Source organism: Camponotus vicinus, unplaced genomic scaffold (genome assembly GCF_025532165.1).
Source record: "Camponotus vicinus isolate PSW18456_S1 unplaced genomic scaffold, iyCamVici1.0 SCAF_11, whole genome shotgun sequence".
Taxonomy (NCBI): domain Eukaryota; kingdom Metazoa; phylum Arthropoda; class Insecta; order Hymenoptera; family Formicidae; genus Camponotus; species Camponotus vicinus.
The window spans coordinates 4973694-4994433 of record NW_028141947.1 but is presented as its reverse complement, the minus strand read 5'-3'; the positions used below and the strand labels follow the sequence as shown (position 1 = coordinate 4994433).

Below are 20740 nucleotides of genomic sequence, written 5' to 3'. Positions count from 1 at the left end.
AGAATACGTGTCCCTTATTTTTGTCTAGAAAACAACATATTAAAAGCTCATCAAAATCGGAGGGGGACACTTCCGTGCCTTTCCTTGTTAGATCAAAATTAAAGATAAAAAGTGATGATTTAAGTGATAGATTGTTAGCACGTACTGTTGTACTAAAATTGTCCTGGCAAGAATAGTAGAAAGTGTGCCCGAGCACTTGAATATTTTTGATTAAGTAAATAGATAGACCACCCGAGCACTTGAGATAGATATAAACAGATAAGTGCTCGGGCGTTTTCGGTCCGCGATGTCAAGAGGCAGTGAAAATCTCGGCGTCGTTGCGAGAGCACGAGGAGTTGCAGAAGGATCGCGCGAGTAGAAAGATCGATCCCTTGTATACACGCAGTGTTAATAAAGTATTATATCCTTTTAAGCTCAGAGAAGTGGCTCAGCTCATTTACGATCCCGATATTCGCGATTACGTTCATAACAACTGGCGACCGTGACAGGACAATTTGTTCGCGAAATCGGAAATTAGAATTTGAATCTTTGTTGTGTCGACGCCGTGAAGATGGATGCCCTAAAGAAACGAAGAAAGGCGCTTCGTATAGCCTTTACAAAGGCTCTCACTGCGTTCTCAACAAGATTAGAGAGCGACTGCTCAAGAGAAGAAAAGATAGTGGCGTTTCAATTCCTTGAAACAAAAATGACTGAGCTGGATGCAGTACATTCTGCATATAACGAAACACTGTTCGAATCAGAGGCGGACGAGACTGATATCAACAGAGAGTTAGAATCGGGCGATGTATACAAAATTCAGTATCTAACAGCGAAAATGAAAATATCTAAGATAACGCCATCGACGTCGGACAACATATCGAGAATGGTCTCGACGAACACCCTGAAAACGTCGAAGCTTCCTAAATTAAAATTATCAAAATTTGGCGGTAATATTAAAGATTGGCTTCCTCTTTGAAGCCAGTTTAAGAAGATAAGCGAAGATCCTTCAATTAGTGAAGAAAATAAAATGCAATATCTACAACAAGAAATGATACCGGATTCGCGCGCGAACGAGCTCGTGCGAAGTTTCCCGCCTACGGGGGAAAATTATAAAAAAGCAATTTCGAGCCTAAAAAATCGTTTTGGACGAGACAATATCATTGTGGAATTTTACGTGCGCGAACTACTAGGTCTCGTGTTGCAAAACGCAGTAAAGGGAAATAAGAAGTTGTCCCTTACGAGCCTATACGATAAGCTCAAGTGCTACATTCGTGCATTGGCGTGACGACGAACAATTGTGCCGCCATGCTGTACCCGCTCGTCAAGTCGTCTCTCTCAGAAGAGGTCCTTCGAGCATGGCAACACAGTGGACAACGGAAAACGATGGAAGCAAACGGACAACGTGAAACAATAGATCGACTCACAAAACTTCTTAGATTCCTGCAGTTGGAAATGGAAAGCCAGGAGCGCATCGACATGGCATTGACAGGCTTCGGTTTATCGACGGAACAAGAGAAAATGAAGAAGCTGAAAGGTAAAACAGAATCGATGAAGGAGGCAGCTAGTGCTAATGTGCTTCTCGTGGCAAAGGACCAAAGGAGGCTAGAGTGCATTTTCTGTAAGTTAAATCACGATAGTCTAAACTGCGAATCCGCGCGTAAATTAATATTAAATGAACAAAAGGACATTGTTAAGAAAGAAGGCTGTTGCTTTAATTGTCTAAAACGCGGACATATTTCATAAAAATTTAAAGTTAAAGTAAAATGCGATATGTGATCGAGACAGTACGTTCTATTAATGTGTCCGAGTATAATTCGCAAGGAGAACAATTCCGTAATTAAACCGAGCGTTTCTAAATAAGTCGAACGATAACGAAAAGATTGTCGATGATCAGAACCTAGCTTCATTTTGCGAGACGCCGGATGTTTGTTTACAAACTCTTCGAATAAAATTGTGTTCTCAAGCGCGAGAGAAAATTGTAAGTGCGATTTTTGATACGGCGTCACAACGTTCGTATATCCGCACAGATATTGCGAGAGAATTAGGTTACGTTTCGCTTGGTGAATTAAAAGTTTCACATTCGCTGTTCGGCGGAATCAAGTCGGGAAGCAAAATTCACAATATGTTTAAGATACACATTCAGAATTTAGATGAATCGTACGCGTGCAATTTCTCGGCCATGAACCGGGATACTATTTGCGCTCCGATCGCGAGTATTGAGCGAGATGCATGGGTCGATGAATTACAAGCAAAGAATATTAATCTAACGGATATCGGAGGTAAAAGTAATTCTATAGAAGTGCTAATCGGTGCGGATGTAGCCGGTAAATTATTAACTGGTAGGAAATGCGATTTAAAGAACGGATTAACGGCTATCGAGACACGTCTAGGATGGACGGTGTTAGGCAAATTATCCACGAGAAAGAATCCACGAGATCTGACGCGATGGTAATGATAACGACAATGTTCGTGCAGGAGGCCAATCTATGCGATTTGTGGCGTCTAGATGCTATCGGTATCACAGATTCGATCGAGAAAACGGATAAAGCAGCGAGAGACGAACAAACGCGGAAGTTTTTGATAGAGACGGCTAAATTGAACGCGGACGGTCGATATGAAGTTCGATTACCGTGGACGGAAAATCATGAGCTTGTTTCCAGCAATTACGATATAGCGCGCAATAAATTTGAAAGATGTCTGGATAAACTTGCTTCAAAAAATTTATTAGAAGCGTATGATAATGTTTTCAAGGAATGGCTGTCGGAAGGGATTATTGAAAAAGTACCTGACGATGAAATTGACAATTTAGGCCATTATTTACCGCATCGCCCAATGATAAAATTGAATAGTACGACTAAAATAAGACCGGTGTTTGACGCTTCTGCTTCTAAGAGAGGATATCCGTCTTTAAATCAATGAGAGCCCTAACTTAATTGAGTTAGTACCTTCGTCTTTGAATAGATTTTGAGAAAGAGAGATCGTAGTAGTGTGTGTCTGATATAAAGAAAGCGTTTTTACAGATAATTGTAAACAAGGCGGACCGGAATTATCTCCGTTTCTTTTGGATCGTAGGCGGTAAAAGGATAGTTTCCCGTCATTGTCGAGTAGTATTCGGTCTAGCCTGCAGCCCATTTATATTAGCAGCGATCATTGAGCTCCATTTATCGACGTTCTTAACATTGACGCGAATAAAAAATCAGCGGAAAAATTAAGAGAATCGTTCTATGTCGACAATTATGTCACCAGTGTAGATTCGGAAGAAGAATGAAGAACGTTTATATCAGAATCCACGACGATAATGAAAACGGGCGGTTTCGAACTTCGTGGCTGGGAAAGTTTACATGATTCGAGAGCTAGCGAAACAACACTCGTTTTGGGAATTTTATGGAACAAAAACAAAGACACTATTTCGGTCAATCCGTCAGTGTTGAATTTGAATATTTCAAGCGTTATAACGAAAAGAGTAATTTTGTCCGCAACGCACAAAATTTTCGATCCTATCGGCTTTACGTGTTCCATATCGTTGTTGCCTAAATTATTGCTTAAAGAATTATGGACGGAAAAGAAAGATTGGGACACAAAGGTCGCGGATAATCAAGCAAGTAAATTCGTGAACTGGGTAAACGAGTTACCTTTATCGAATCGAATCGACATTCCGCGAAAACTCGGCAGGGATGATTTAACATTACATACGTCGTTTTGCGACGCCAGCGGTTCGGCTTATGCAGCAGCTGTTTTCGCGAGAATGGAATATGAGAGCGCAGTAAACGTTACACTTTTGAGTGCGAGATCTCGCATAGCTCCCGAAAAGCTACAATTCCGCGTCTCGAATTGATGGCGGCCACAATAGCGGTCAGACTTACAACCTCTGTTATTAAGTCCGGGATGCTGTACTCGACTGTATTACCGACAAAATTACCATTTTCGTACTTCTGGTCTTTCGTCGCATTAATTTGACAGAATTGAAAATATTTATGTAGGATTGCAGTACATACATAAATAATCCTAGCAAACTTCGATTTTATATGAAAAACGAGAAATAATTATGAAATTACAGTTTTCCTTATCCATTTTTATCTTAATATGGCGTCTCGAATTGTAGACGAACTGTCAACTCGTCATAATATGTACTTCATATAAAAGCTATATAATTTGTATGAACGTAAAAACAAGTTTGCTTGGGTCGAATTATACGAAAAAACATTGTTGAACCTTCGAAATCAAAATTAGAAGTTTAATATAAAAGTATAGTATGTAGAACGATTCGTGTGTATGTATGCGTGAGTGTAGGTAAAGTGGAGTGAAAAATAGCAACAAATTAGTTCCAGGATATTACGATAGAAGATGTTCCATCTCCATCTCCATCTCCATCTCCATCTCCATATCTCTCTCTCTCTCTCTCTCTCTCTCTCTCTCTCTCTCTCTCTCTCTCTCTCTCTCTCTCTCTCTCTCTCTCCTTCCTCATCATCTTCTCTCTCTCTCTTTCCCTTCCATCCTTCCTTCCTCTCTCTCTCTCTCTCTCTCTCTCTATTTGTATAAGTTATATTGAACAATAAACAACTAGATTATTTGTTCACAACAATCGACATAAATCACATACATAGATCTTGTATATACGTATGCACATATAATTGAACGTAGTTCTAAATTTGAAAAATGAGTATATTTTAATTGCATAAACATGAAAGAATAATTATAATAATAATAATAATTATACAATTTTTATTTTTGTTCGAAATATTTTAATTATTATTAATAATAATTTTGAGTGTTTTTATATTCAGGAGTGTTTTTATATTTAGGAGATATGGAGACAAGGGATAGGGAGAAAAGAATATGTTTTGTCTATCTTTACAATTATTTATACAAAATATATTTATTCATATATTCATGTTTCAATATTTAGTACAAACATATCAGTATTATATTATATAATCATTACTTATATAATAAATTATTTTGCAGTCTTTTAATTTTCTTTAAAAATTATCTTTATTATAAAAAAATAAACATTTTATATATGGCTAGTGTTTAATGTACGGTGTGTTATTCTGTAAAGGTACAGTAAAAATTATATTTAAATCATACAGATAACGAAGAAGTGACAAACATAAAAATTAAAATTAAAAAAAAAATAAAAAATGAAACAAAAATAAAAATTCGCACGTTCTCATCTCTTATGTGCTAATAAGCTTTTGGATATCTTGCATTTCTATAACATAGATATAGAAATGGCGCAGATGGTATGACATTGTGATCTATGCAAATTACAAATCACAAAGCAGCCACAAATAGTAGATATTTAAGATATAAATACACGTAAAGAAATCAGATAAATGTTTTGTTATTCTATTACAAATTCTTTGAATATTGCAATCCAATAGCGAAGACTGACATTTCGATTCTTGTAAAATATAATCACATAGAGATTATATTTTACAAGAATCGAAATGTCAGTCTTCGCTATTGGATTGCAATATTCAAAGAATTTGTAATAGAATAACAAAACATTTATCTGATTTCTTTACGTGTATTTATATCTTAAATATCTACTATTTGTGGCTGCTTTTTGATTTGTAATTTGCATAGATCACAATGTCATACCATCTGCGCCAGTGAACAACTTTTTTCTACGTTTCTTCCTTGCAATTGCCGTCTACAACGCTCCATCCGAACAATATACAATGCTTGTTGCACAGATTGTAGGTTTCTTTCTGATTCTCTTCTCCCTTGAATAACTCAACAAAAAGGTTTTTCGATAATAAATTTAGAAATATGCAAAAAAATGCAGACATGTGAAAGTTCGTAAAAAATCTGTTGAAATAGATTTCGTTTGTCGTTTTCGTTAGTTAATAGAATAGTTGATAGAATTATATATCTCGATATTATGAAACAATCGCGCATTTTAAATATGTGTTTAAAGAACAGCAAAATGTCAGAAAGATTATTTCTAAGAAAATTATACTTTAAAATCGAAGAGGACCTACATTTTTCTATGTGTTTCACCTTGTGCATACTTGAAATTGTTATTGTGATTTATTTCATATTTATATTCGTCAAAACGACCTACGTGCTAAGTAAATTCAAACCAGCCGAAATTGTAAATTTTAGAAGAAAATGCAACTGAAAAATAATTATTTTTTTTATCGAAATATGTTAGCAATAAAAGTTTATCGCTAAAAAAAATAAAATTTTCTTCATTTTATATATCATTGAAAATGCAAACTCGCCGCAAAAAATCAATTTCAAAAATGAGGTCGATACATATGCGCGTAAGGTGAAAATATTACATTCGGAGTTCCGTAAGGCGGTGGTTGTGGGTGAGTCGGTGCTGCGTAAGGCGGTGGTTGTGGGTGAGCCGGTGGTGCGTATGTAAACGGCGCTGCATAAGTCGATGGTGCGTAAGTCGGTACATAAAACGATGTTGGTACTGGCGATGATACAAAAGGTGGCACATAAACAGGTGGTGCAGGTATCGGTGGAATACGTGTCGCGTATTTCATTTTTCGTCTTTGAAATTCTTCTCTTTTTATTTTTTTCCTTTCTTTGGCGACTTCCCGACGCACGACTTGATTAATTCTCTGAAATACATGAAATAAGACAATAAGAAAATACATGAAATAAGACAATAAGAAAATACGTTTTTATAGTCTTAAAACATAAAGTGTCTTATCGTAATATATCAAATTAATAATTAAAAATAAATACGAATTGAAAGAATAAATGAAAAATGTTACGATTATAATAGGTTTTCAGATTACAAGCAATAAGAGATAAATGTTATTATTATAAATATATTCTAATTATATTTTTAAATATTTACAACTGAGAGACCATACCTATCAATATTTTAATAAAATTTTGGACATCTCTAATATAATATACTTTTTTCACAAATTTTAAAAAATCCAAGTATTATTTATATCTGCATTATAGACATATTAACATAGACTGCTCATAAGGTAGCGAAGAGTATCCTCCTGAGAGAAAAGGATAGCATGAATTAACTTGTGTATCTGTCTTTTTCTGACACATGCGTGATGCAATTTTAAGTTATTGACTTTTAACTTGAAATTGCATCACGCGTGTACCAGAAAAAGATAGAAACACAAATAAATTCATGCTATCCTTTTCTCTCAGGAGGACACTCTTCGCTACCTTATGAGCAGTCTATGTTAATATGTCTATGATCTGCATACAGTAAAAAAGAAAAGTATGCAATAATTAAATATGCAGTTACTTACTTTTATATTTGTATGCACATTTTCTTTTATATTTTCATACGTCGTCGCCGTCGTCGCCCCTGGTGACATCGGCTCTGTCATGGTAGCTCTTTGCATTGTCGCCGTCGTATTGTCGCCATCGTATTTAGTTGATGGTGTCTTAGACTCCGTTGACTTTTGCGTTGTAGCCCTTTGCATCATCGCCGTTGCTGTACACTTTGTTGGCACCGTCGTGGATGTTGATTTGCGACGATTCACCTCAGATTTCGCTTCCCGCCCTTTTGATAGCAGCGGAGAGAGAACATTTTTCACTCTCTCTATTGATTCACTTCTTCCTTAAATAAATATACATTAATTAATATTTACGTATATGTGTCTATCGAACAGATTTATTTTATAAAATAGTCTTTAATTACTATGTCTTATTACTATTACCACAGTATATACAGTAGCGCAACTCTCCCGATTTTGTGTAGCATAAAATGGAATGCGCATGCGCGAAGTCAGCGAGTATACTAGTACTGCCATCTGTACTTTCCTTTCATTCTCTCCTTTGGTTTTCGTTCTCTTTCTAACACATTATAATATGTAATATAAATTAAATTCAATAAAACTTGAATATATGTACATAAAGAAATTGTGAAAAATATAATACAAAATATATAATGCAAATATATATAAAAAATAGTACATATGACATGATGTGAATATTAATTAACCATTTTATATGTCATATATAACTGATAGCAGAAAAGATATATACTCATAATACTCACATATAATTTATAATATATTTACATATTAATACTTATATATATAATTTTTAATATATTTATATATTAATTGTACATACGTATATTTTATATATATATTCAAAAACTTAAAATTAAAAAAAAAACATTTAGATTAAGACTACAATCACTTAAATTTTATTATATAAAATATATATATTTATGAGCAAAATGAATAAAAAAACAAGAAATATATATTTGTTAATAATATATATTTATTTATAAACAGTTGTATTTCGTTAAAAATATTTATTTCACAAACAGAAATAATCTTGAAATTAAACTTTTTCTCTCTCAAATCAATCATCTGACCATACCTCAGCTACTCGATCCACCTCAGCATGAATCAGAAAGAGAAAATGAGAGAGTAGAAGAATAGAAACAAGAAAGTGTTTTACATTCAATTAAAATACAAATGTGAAATACGTTATAACATATATGTCATATAAACGTTTGATGTTTATATGATGTAAACATCAAACGTTTATATGACATATATGTTATAACGTATTTCACACATTTGTATTTTAATTGAATGTAAAACACTTTCTTGTTTCTCTTCTTCTACTCTCTCATTCTCTCTTTCTGATTCATGCTGAGGTGGACCGAGTAGCTGAGGTATGGTCAGATGATTTGAGAGAGAAAAGGTTTAGTTTCAAGATTATGTCTGTTTGTGAAATAAATATTTTTAACGAAATACAACTGTTTATAAATAAATATATATTATTAACAAATATATATTTCTTGTTTTTTTATTCATTTTGCTCATAAATATATATATTTTATATAATAAAATTTAAGTGATTGTAGTCTCAATCTAAATGTTTTTTTTTTAATTTTAAGTTTTTGAATATATATATAAAATATACGTATGTACAATTAATATATAAATATATTAAAAATTATATATATAAGTATTAATATGTAAATATATTATAAATTATATATGAGTATTATGAGTATATATCTTTTCTGCTATCAGTTATATATGACATATAAAATGGTTAATTAATATTCACATCATGTCATATATACTATTTTTTATATATATTTGCATTATATATTTTGTATTATATTTTTTACAATTTCTTTATGTACATATATTCAAGTTTTATTGAATTTAATTTATATTACATATTATAATGTGTTAGAAAGAGAACGAAAACCAAAGGAGAGAATGAGAGGAAAGTACAGATGGCAGTACTAGTATACTCGCTGACTTCGCGCATGCGCATTTCATTTTATGCTACACAAACTTCAAAGGTGCCGACAGGGAGTTGCGCTACTGTATATACTGTGCTATTACTGTACCTAACCAACAAATATTATTACAATTTACATGGTTATTTATATAGTTTCTAATAATGCTATTGTAATATCACATCTAATAAATTTCTACTAATAAAAAGTACCTACTAATAAAAGTAGTACTACTAATAAAAAGTAATATTTTATGTATATACGAGCGCAGTACTTACGTGTGTTCATCGTGCGACGGATGGAATATTACTGCACTCAGTACACTGCGATTATCTTCAAGACACGTTTCGCACTTGTTGCCAGTGATACCAGAATGGATACGTTGGCAACAACAAATTATTTCACATAGAGTATAGCTCGACGTTCCTCGATGCCTCTCGACCCTCGACTGTTCCACAGGAACGCCGAGCTATACTCTATGCGAAATAATTTGCTGTTGCCAGCGTATCCATTCTGGCATCACTGCTTGTTGCGTGGACACTCGCTTATCGCGTGCACGATCCGACGTTGCCAAGTGTAACATATATGTGTCGTATAACGAAGCCAACGAACAACATTGTATAATTAAACAATTCAGTAATTGTATAATTTTATTCGTAAGTATTGCTAATTTGATTTGTGATATTACGAAATATTATAATTATGTACAGGGCGTTTAATTTTAATCGCCCCAAACATATTTCGAAAAATTTATTATTTTAAATTTATTATTTATTTTATTCTCTTACAGCAATAAATACGAAATGAAAGAAGACTTAAAAAACAAATATCCTTCCCGCCTCCGACTTTCTCGAAAGAAAGGATGGGCAAGAAGGTATGTTTTGCATAATCATATAAGCTTGTAGACAGAATAGTAATGATTGCAGCACTTTTATTATTAAATTTAGGTACAAGTTAGTAATCATATATCGTATATCGATATATCGTGAAACTTGCTTATATATATATATATATATATATATATATATATATATATATAAGCAAGTTTCACGATATATCGATATACGATATATGATTACTAACTTGTACCTAAATTTAATAATAAAAGTGCTGCAACCATTACTATTCTGTCTATATATACAGGGTGTTTCATTTTAATCCGACCAGTCGAATATCTCGAAAACCAAGCCCGGGAGAGAAAAATATTTCAGACAAAAGTTATTTGGTTTCGAGGGGGCCATAAGATGGTATCATTGGTTTGACCTTGAAGAGTCATTTGAAGGTCACGTGAAGGTCACTTCAATTTTTTTAAATGGAATACCCTATATATTTTTGCACACTCTTGTAGCTTATCTCGAGAGCTTTCCAAAACACTATTATTAAGTACCTTTTCGTTAAGTACTTTTTGAGTTATGAGGGTTGAAATAATTTCTTAATTTTACATAAACCGTAAAATATCTTGTAAAATATTCACTTTTCGATTATCTTACCTTAATACTTTTATGTACAAAATAATGAGAGGAATCAATTGGTGTAAAAAAAACACATAGTTGTTTTTAAGAAAAAATATGGAATTGTTAATTGCAAATTACATATTTTTTCTTCAAAACAACTATGTGTTTTCTTTACACCAATTGATTCCTCTCATTATTTTGTACGTAAAAGTATTAAGGTAAGATAATCGAAAAATGAATATTTTACTAGATATTTTACGGTTTATGTAGAATTAAGAAATTATTTCAAGCCTCATAACTCAAAAAGTACTTAACGAAAAGGTACTTAATTATAGTGTTTTGGAAAGCTCTCGATGTCAGCTACAAGAATGTGCAAAAATATATAGGGTATTCCATTTAAGAAATTTAAGGTGACCTTTATGTGACCTTCAAATGACTGTTCAAGGTCAAATCATTGTCACCATCTTATGGCCCCCTCGAAACCAAACAACTTTTGTCTGAAATATTTTTCTCTCCCGGGCTTGGTTTTCGAGATATTCGACTGGTCGGATTAAAATGAAACACCCTGTATATACAGGGTGAGCCATTTTAATTAACGCACGCAATTATTTCGAAAACAAAGCATTTTAGAGAAAAATGTTTCAGACAAAAGTTTTATGGTTTCGAGGGGGCCATAAGATGGTATCATTGGTTTGACCTTGAAGAGTTATTTGAAGGTCACATGAAGGTCACCTTCAATTTCTTAAATGGAACCTACCATTTGTCATTGCATATTCTTGTAGCTTATCTCGAGAGCTTTCCAAAACACTATAATTAAGTACCTTTTCGTTAAAGTACTTTTTGAGTTATGAGGCTTGAAATAATTTCTTAATTTTACATAAACCATAAAATATCTTGTAAAATATTAATTTTTCGATTATCTTACCTTAATACTTTTGTGCACAGAACAATGTGAGGAATCAATTAGTGTAAATAAAAAACATAGTTGTTTTGAAGAAAAAATATGGAATTGTTAATTGCAAATTACATACTTTTTTTTAGAAACTATTATGTGTTTTCTTTACACCAATTGATTCCTCACATTGTTCTGTGCAAAAGTATTAAGGTCAGATAATCGAAAAATGAATATTTTACTAGATATTTTATGGTTTATGTAAAATTAAGAAATTATTTCAAGCCTCATAACTCGAAAAGTACTTAATGAAAAAATACTTAATTATAGTGTTTTGGAAAGCTCTCCAGATAAGCTACAAAAATATGCAAAAATATATAGGGTGTTCCATTCAAAAAATTCAAGGTGACCTTTATGTGAACCTTCAAATGACTCTTCAGGGTCAAACCAATGGCGCCATCTTATGTCTCCCTTCGAATCAAACAACTTTTGTTTGAAACATTTTTTTCTTAAATGCTTTCCTATAGAGATAATCTAGTGGAACTTTTAAAATGGGACACCCTGTATAAAATATTGAAAGTGAAGTCTACGGTTTTTTTTATTCTGTGATTTTTCTTCAGCAAATAACAAATTTATAAAATTAATCTTATATTTCGATAAAAAGAAACGTGTACCGCCAGTTCATCCACGAGATATTAAAGTAAAATATGAAGAACAGTTTTTTTCTAATTTATTGATAAAAATAACACTTGATATAAATAGTAGTTACACAGTTAGTTAATCGTAATAGTTAGTTAATAGTAATTGATGCCAGAGACATACTTCAATGTGGACTGGTCATAATAATAATGCCAGAGGCGTCTATTCTGACGTGGGCTGGTTCGTAACAATAATGCCAGAGGCGTCTATTCTGACGTGGGCTGGTTCGTAACAATAATGCCAGAGGCGTCTATTCTGACGTGGGCTGGTTCGTAACAATTATGCCAGAGGCGTCTATTCTGACGTGGGCTGGTTCGTAACAATTATGCCAGAGGCGTCTATTCTGACGTGGGCTGGTTCGTAACAATTATGCCAGAGGCGTCTATTCTGACGTGGGCTGGTTCGTAACAATTATGCCAGAGGCGTCTATTCTGACGTGGGCTGGTTCGTAACAATAATGCCAGAGCCGTCTATTCTGACGTGAGCTGGTTCGTAACAATAATGCCAGAAAAGTATATCATGTACTGGTTATATTTACTCTTAAAGGTTTTAATTACTTTGAACATAATATTGTATTGTATATGAAAATTTTTTTACAGTAGAATAAGAAAAAAACTGTTCTTACTTTTAAGATTGTATCTTTTTGAAGTTTTCTTTTGAAAATTGAAAGGAATAATGAGTATATAATGTTTTATATGACGTTTCAAATGCGTATAAATATTATATGATTATTTTTTTCTAGGCGACAAATGCTAAACCTACAGCGGGTTGAAAGTCTGCGTGGTACTAAGCTTACTAATGGTACTGAAAATGAATCCATCAAGTTTGTTGAATCAATGGAATCATCAGACAAGATGGATTCAAACATCAGTACCAAAGTAATGCAGTACGAAGATATAAAAGGCGACGTACCAGGTATGTATATAGAAAAAGTTGTACATAGCGAAGATAACGAAAATCTCGTTATCGATAATAAAGGCCTTTTAGATACAAATCGTATCCAAGAATGCATGCCTAAAGGCCGCAGTATTGTCGACTTTTCTTTTATATGGACAGAGATGCACAGAACATTTGATAGCCATGCGCGAGGAATAGAGTGCCAATTTAAAGATTGGAAACTCATAAAATCTCATCGTGAAGGGTTGATGACGCAATATTTCTTCAAATGTCAAATGTGCAACTATGAAGACAATATATGGTCAGAATCCACAGAACCTGAAAAGTTGGATCTCAACCAAGCTGCTGTAGCTACAACTATAACAATTGGAAATGGTTATGCCCAACTGGAAGAGTTCTGTGCAGGTGTAAATATTCCTTGCATGTCTGAAAAGACTTATATAAAATATCGCGAAAATCTAGTCGATGATTTTCAAAAAACAGCTACAGAAAGTATGAAAATGGCAGGCGAAGTAGAAAAACAACTCGCCCTCGAGAGGAATGAAACTATAAATGGCATTCCATACATAACCGTTGTAGCGGATGGTAGTTGGATGAAGAGGTCGTACGGCAACACTTACGATTCACTTTCTGGTGTTGGTGCCATAATTGGTTACCGCACAAAAAAAGTTCTCTTCATTGGTATCCGCAACAAATTTTGTACGGTGTGTGACAGAGCGGAGCGAAATGGACTCGAGTCACGCAGTCACAAATGTTATAAAAATTTTGACCGCAACGCTAGCTCTACAAGTATGGAAAGTGACGCCATTGTAGAAGGCTTTAAAAATAGCCTTGAAATGCATGGACTGATATATAAAACAGTTATTGCTGATGGCGACAGCAGTGTATATCAGGCCATACTAAATAACGCACCGTATCGCGAACAAATGGTGACCGTAAAAAAAGTAGAATGCACTAATCATTTGCTTCGCAACTTGTGCAAAAAGTTGAAGGTCGTTGCAGGTACAGTTCAGCTAAAACAGCACAGAAAACGTGGCTTTGTACAGCTACGAAATCTTGTAAAAAACAACATTTTAAAAATACGGAAAGAAGTAGTAGAAGCTGCCGCTCTACGAAGAGGGGAAAAATTACCTCACCATGACAAAGCTACGGAATTACAAAAAGATATTTTAAATATTCCTAGCCATATTTTTGGTGAGCATAAAGGATGTAATCAACGTGGCCGTAGATGCGAAGAAAACCGTGAGAAAATACAAAATTATGTGCCGTATTTAAAATTCCACGGTTTATATGACAAAATTGAAAGTGCTGTCAGGTATTTGAGTGCTTATTCCGATAGTTTGTTGTTAAATTTGACAAACAATCCTGCAGAAGCGTTTAATTCAATAATCTGCAAAGAAATAGGTGGAAAGCGCCTTAATTTTGGTTTACGAGGTTCTTACAATGCTAGAATTGCGGGAGCTGTTGTGCAGTATAATACTCAACAAGTGCTTACGCAAGTATACAAAAGCATGTGTAAGGATGTTCCCCCGACTGTCAAAAATTTAGAAAAACGACGACAAATAAAGGTTGCGATAACCAAAAAATCTCGAGAAGAGGATGGCAGATGTAAAAAATTTAAACGAGAGGCAGGAACAGATCGATATTATGGCCCACAATCACAAAAGCCAGATCTTCCACCTGACGTATACAAACAACTTGAAATAAATCATATAGAAAAGTTGTCAGAAAATGCAGAAAACAGGGAAAAAATTGAACGGGATACAAGAGACCAAAATGAATGTGAACTATGGCATTCATTAAGGCGTGAAATGCTAACAGCATCCAATTTTGGAACTGTATGTCGCATGAGACCAACAACGTCTTGTGCAGCGACTGTAAAAAGCATTTTATATCCTTCACAAATTGACACAGCAGCCATGAAATATGGTCGCGATAGGGAGGAAGTCGCCAGAAAAGAGTTGGCTACAAAATTAAATAAAAAAATTGAACCATGTGGATTGTTCATTGATTATAAAAATCCATTTTTGGGTGCTTCTCCCGATGGACTTATCGATGAAGATGGTTTGGTAGAGATTAAATGTCCTCTATCAGCAGAGAATTTAACAGCTGATGAGGCTGTACAAAAATTGCCTTTACTGAAAGGCATATTTGACAGAAAAAATAATGATAAAATGAATCGAAATCATCGATTCTTTTATCAAGTTCAAGGGCAGTTGAACATAACGCAGCGAAACTATTGCATATTCGCTATATGGACTTCCAAAAGTTTAAAAGTTGTGGTAGTAAATAGAGACAATGACTTTTGGGAAAATCAAATGCTGCCTTTTCTAAAACGTTTCTATCATGACTGTATGCTTCCAGAAATCTTGGATAGCCGTCATAACAGGCATATGTTAATTAGAGACCCGCAATATGTAGAAGATGCTCAAAAAAAAGCATCTGAAAGAAAAATTATCCGCAAAACTGCGCAACAAAATAATGTAGATAACAAGCAAGAAAACAAACGATTAAAACTGAATTTGATGCAAACAGACTTGGCGAATATTGCTACTGTTTCGGATACAGAGCAAGATAGCGATTGCATCTTAGTCAGTTATTCAAAGATTAAACAAAATCTAACTAAAGATGAAATAGCAAAACGTAAGAAAGTTTTAGATGATATAATTGCTCCTCTTCCTTTGGTGAGAGAGAACGTTCTGCCTGTACAGAGCAAACTGAACGATGAATCGTTAGATAGATTCTTGCGTGTTGTTAGAGAAACTTCTTGTTTCGAAACGCAAAGCGTTCTGTATTTGGAGTTTCCGGATCTGATAACAGCCAGTGATAGCGATAACAGTTTACAAATAATTGGAGGCAACTGTACTGATCACTGGCGATGCATTTTCTGTGATGGCTCCAAACTGCATATATATGACAGCTTACCTGGCTGTACATATAAAAAATTGGCAGAAAAAGAGAAAGATTATATTCGCAAACGTTATCCAAGAATAAATGTAAGCAATATAATATTTGAAAAAGTCCAAGAACAACCAGATAGCATATGTTGCGGAATTTATGCAGCTGCTTTTGCTACATCTGTAGTTTTAGGAAGAAATCCTTGTGAGGATAAATATTCTAATGACGTAGAGCGCATGAGACGTCATTTTATGAATATAATAGAAACTAACAAGCTGTCACCGTTCCCTTCACAATAAATGTTTGTTGCATCAAAATAAATAGCATTTGTTTAATATAATAATATTCAATGCGTCCCTCATTTGCATAAAAAGAATGCTATATTATTTATACACTTGGTGTGCAAATCGGAAAGACGAAAATATAATGGTTGCGTCTTACGAAAATGGGCGATGGATGGGGCCCATTCTATATATGAAATATTTTTAAAAATATTTTATATTAATATAAATATATTTATATACTAATAAAGCCAGGGGCGATCTAACGTGTACTGGCATTATACGTTTATATGTATATACATACACCTAGTGTTATATACTTTACGTATTTTTATCTCTATATAATAAATATGTACAAATAAATTATTTAATATTTGAATACAAACAATTACATATTGAACACATAATTATCTTTATTTTGTGTTTTATATCATGATGAATAAAATGTTAATACGTATATTTATAACATTTAATATATATACACAAATACATGTACTAAATAGTATTGTAAATACATGTATTCATTTTTTGTCATTATGGTGTTAAGTGTAAAAGATAACTATATTGTGTAACTGTATTATATTAATTTTTTAAATAATTAATTTTGTATTTATCATATACGGCTAAAATTAAGAAAAGCATATTTTTCTTTGGTTAAAGATTACTCTTCAATTATAAATGTATAATATTATATATATGTTATTATATATATATATATATATATATATATATATATATATATATATATATAATATATATATATATATATATATATATATATATATATATATATATATATATATATAATGGGCCACCCTGTATATATATATATATATATATATATATATATATATATATATATATATACAGGGTGGCCCATTTTAATCCATCCAGTCGAATATCTCGAAAACCAAGCCCGGGAGAGAAAAATGTTTCAGACAAAAGTTGTTTGGTTTCGAGGGGGACATAAGATGGTACCATTGGTTTGACCTTGAAGAGTTATTTGAAGGTCACATGTAGGTCACCTTCAATTTCTTAAATGGAACCTACTATTTATCATTGCACATTCTTGTAGCTCATCTCGAGAGCTTTCCAAAACACTATAATTAAGTACCTTTTCGTTAAGTACTTTTTGAGTTATGAGGCTTGAAATAATTTCTTAATTTTACATAAATCGTAAAATATCTTGCAAAATATTCATTTTTCGATTATCTTACCTTAATACTTTTACGTACAAAATAATGAGAGGAATCAATTGGTATAAAGAAAACACATAGTTGTTTTGAAGAAAAAATATGGAATTGTTAATTGCAAATTACATATTTTTTCTTCAAAACAACTATGTGTTTTCTTTACACCAATTGATTCCTCTCATTATTTTGTACGTAAAAGTATTAAGGTAAGATAATCGAAAAATGAATATTTTACAAGATATTTTACGGTTTCTGTAAAATTAAGAAATTATTTCAAGCCTCATAACTCAAAAAGTACTTAACGAAAAGGTACTTAATTATAGTGTTTTGGAAAGCTCTCGAGATGAGCTACAAGAATGTGCAATGATAAATAGTAGGTTCCATTTAAGAAATTGAAGCTGACCTACATGTGACCTTCAAATAACTCTTCAAGGTCAAACGAATAATACCATCTTATGGCCCCCTCGAAACCAAACAACTTTTGTCTGAAACATTTTTCTCTCCCGGGCTTGGTTTTCGAGATATTCGACTGGATGCATTAAAATGGGCCACCCTGTATATATATATATATATATATATATATATATATATATATATATATATATTTGTGAAATAAATATTTTATTACATTTGATTAATATCTCTTAGACACTTTGTAAACGTCTACTTCATCTTGTACATTATATCATAGATTTGCATTTGCAAAATATGCAATAAATAGGAACTAAATATTCAACAATGTTTAATTTTAGAAATATGTGTATATAACACTATATATCTAATATTATATACTTTTCTAATTTTTATCTGTGTGTAATATAAATGAAAATAAATTGTTTATTATAATGCAATTAGGTAAATATAAAATTGCTTTTTTCTATTTTATACCATAATGAATGAAATTATTAAAATGTATTTTTATAATAGTATTCAATATATACATATAAATACATATATTGATTATTATTGTAAATGTACACGTATTCATAATTTTTTCACACACATTATGGTATAAAATACAAAACAGAGATAATTATATATTCAACATCTAATATGTATTATAAATAATAAACAATTTATTTGCATTTATTAGACACAGATAAAAATAAGAAAAGTATAAGATATTAGATATATAATGTTATATACACATATTTCTCAGAAACATTGTAACATATTTAGTTCCTATTTATTGCATATTTTGCATATGCAAAACCATGATATAATGAAGCCATGTACAAGATGAAGTAGACGTATGCAAAGTGTCTAAGAGATATCAAATATGATAAAATATTTATTTTACAAATATATATATATATATATATATATATATATATATAATATATATATATTACTATACATTTATAATTGAAGAAAAAATTTAACTAAAGAAGAATATGCTTTTCTTAATTTTAGTCGTATATGATAAATACAAAATTAATTATTAAATTAATATAATACGGTTACACAAATTGAATATAGTTATGTTTATTTTACACTTTACATCATAATTACACAAACAATGAATACATGTTCCAACAATATTCAATATATGTATTTATATATGTATATTATAAGTATTATTTTATTCATTATAATATAAAATACAAAATAAAAATAATTATATATTCAATATGTATGTATTTAAATATTACAATTAATTTGTATTTATTATATACAGATAAATATAAGTCAAGTGTATAACATTAGATGTTTATTATATACAAATATTTTTCAAATTTAATTTACACACATTTTATATATGCCTATTCGTTCTCTACATTATATTCAGCCTTGCGGCGAAATTTTGGTCGAGAAAAAAAGTCGTTTTTTTATAACCATTTGAAACGACACATGTACAAAGATCACGCGGTGTGTATTATTATTACCACACAACAAATGTATTTCAGCGAGCGAGCGAAAGAGAATAATAGAAGCGAGCGAGACAGTAATAGGAGCGAGCGAGAGGAGCATAGCAGTTGGAAGAGAAAACTCGAGGATCGAACCTTTCCTTGCACGCTGCTATTCCCTTCTCGCTCGCTCCTATTACTGTCTCGCTCGCTCCTATTACTATCTCGCTCGCTCCTATTACTGTCTCCCTCGCTCCTATTGCTGTCTCGCTCGCTCCTATTGCTATCTCGCTCACTCTCATGCCGACTGCGTCGGTAACATTTTTTTTAATTCTTTCAAGGCGGCGCTCAAAATCGCGCATGAGTTCGCCGATGATTCCAGCATCCCCTTAACGCGAAAGAGTTCTAGAACGACGTTTTAGTTAGACCGACTCGACTACAGTGTTGGCGTGGATCAAACGCGACATGCAATGGGAAACGTTCGTTCGGAACAGAATAAAAGAAATACGCGAGTTCAGTAGACAAGAGAAATGGAAATATGTACCCGAGGATTTAAATCTTGCGGATCTTCCGTCGCGTGGATATCGGTATTAAGTATTAGTGTGAATAGCCAATAATTATTAATAAATATTATATTAAATATTATCTCGTGTATGTGTGTATATATATATATATATATATATATATATATACAGGGTGACCCATTTTAACTTAGGCAGCCAAATAACTCGAAAAATAAGCAAGATAGAGAAAAATGTTTTAGACAAAAGTTGTATGGTTTCGAGGGGGCCATAAGATGGTATCATTGGTTTGACCTTGAAGAGTCATTTGAAGGTCACGTGAAGGTCACTTCAATTTTTTTAAATGGAACATCCTATATATTTTTGTACATTCTTGTAGCTCATCTCGAGAGCTTTCCAAAACACTATAATTAAGTACATTTTCGTTAAGTACTTTTTGAGTTATGAGGCTTGAAATAATTTCTTAATTTTACATAAACCGTAAAATATCTTGTAAAATATTCATTTTTCGATTACCTTACCTTAATAGTTTTATGTACAAAATAATGAGAGGAATCAATTGGTGTAAAGAAAACACATAGTTGTTTTTAAGAAAAAATATGGAATTGTTAATTGCAAATTATATATTTTTTCTTTAAAACAACTATGTGTTTTCTTTACACCAGTTGATTCCTCTCATTATTTTGTACGTAAAAGTATTAAGGTAAGGTAATCGAAAAATGAATATTTTACAAGATATTTTACGGTTTATGTAAAATTAAGAAATTATTTCAAACATCATAACTCAAAAAGTACTTAACGGAAAGGTACTTAATTATAGTGTTTTGGAAAGCTCTCGAAATAAGCTACAAGAATGTACAAAAAT

At 32.3% G+C, this 20740-nt stretch overlaps 3 protein-coding genes, 1 long non-coding RNA gene and 1 pseudogene across 4 annotated transcripts; 4 read left to right on the top strand and 1 right to left on the bottom strand.

Annotated features, from left to right (window-relative positions):
- The first annotated feature begins 550 nt into the window (after positions 1 to 550).
- LOC145962211 (uncharacterized) lies at positions 551 to 2431 on the top strand (annotated as a pseudogene).
- An 11-nt stretch (positions 2432 to 2442) lies between these two features.
- Positions 2443 to 2898, top strand: LOC145962210 (uncharacterized). Its single transcript, XM_083083182.1, has one exon. The coding sequence runs from the start codon at positions 2443 to 2445 to the stop codon at positions 2896 to 2898; it is 456 nt and encodes a 151-aa protein (XP_082939308.1).
- Positions 2899 to 5462: 2564 nt separating this feature from the next.
- LOC145961355 (uncharacterized) lies at positions 5463 to 9654 on the bottom strand. The gene is made up of 3 exons (XM_083081460.1): positions 9472 to 9654; positions 7224 to 7537; positions 5463 to 6560 (listed from the first exon to the last, which is right to left on the bottom strand). The coding sequence occupies exons 1-3, from the start codon at positions 9479 to 9481 to the stop codon at positions 6225 to 6227; spliced, it is 660 nt and encodes a 219-aa protein (XP_082937586.1). The 5' UTR covers positions 9482 to 9654; the 3' UTR covers positions 5463 to 6224.
- Positions 9655 to 9976: 322 nt separating this feature from the next.
- Positions 9977 to 13225, top strand: LOC145962209 (uncharacterized). The gene is made up of 3 exons (XR_014435841.1): positions 9977 to 10067; positions 12981 to 13116; positions 13217 to 13225. It is a non-coding gene; the product is annotated as an uncharacterized LOC145962209 (long non-coding RNA).
- LOC145961622 (uncharacterized) lies at positions 13189 to 16332 on the top strand. Its single transcript, XM_083082046.1, has one exon. It carries the CDS (start codon positions 13249 to 13251, stop codon positions 16330 to 16332), a length of 3084 nt encoding a protein of 1027 aa, XP_082938172.1. The 5' UTR covers positions 13189 to 13248.
- Positions 16333 to 20740: the final 4408 nt, after the last annotated feature.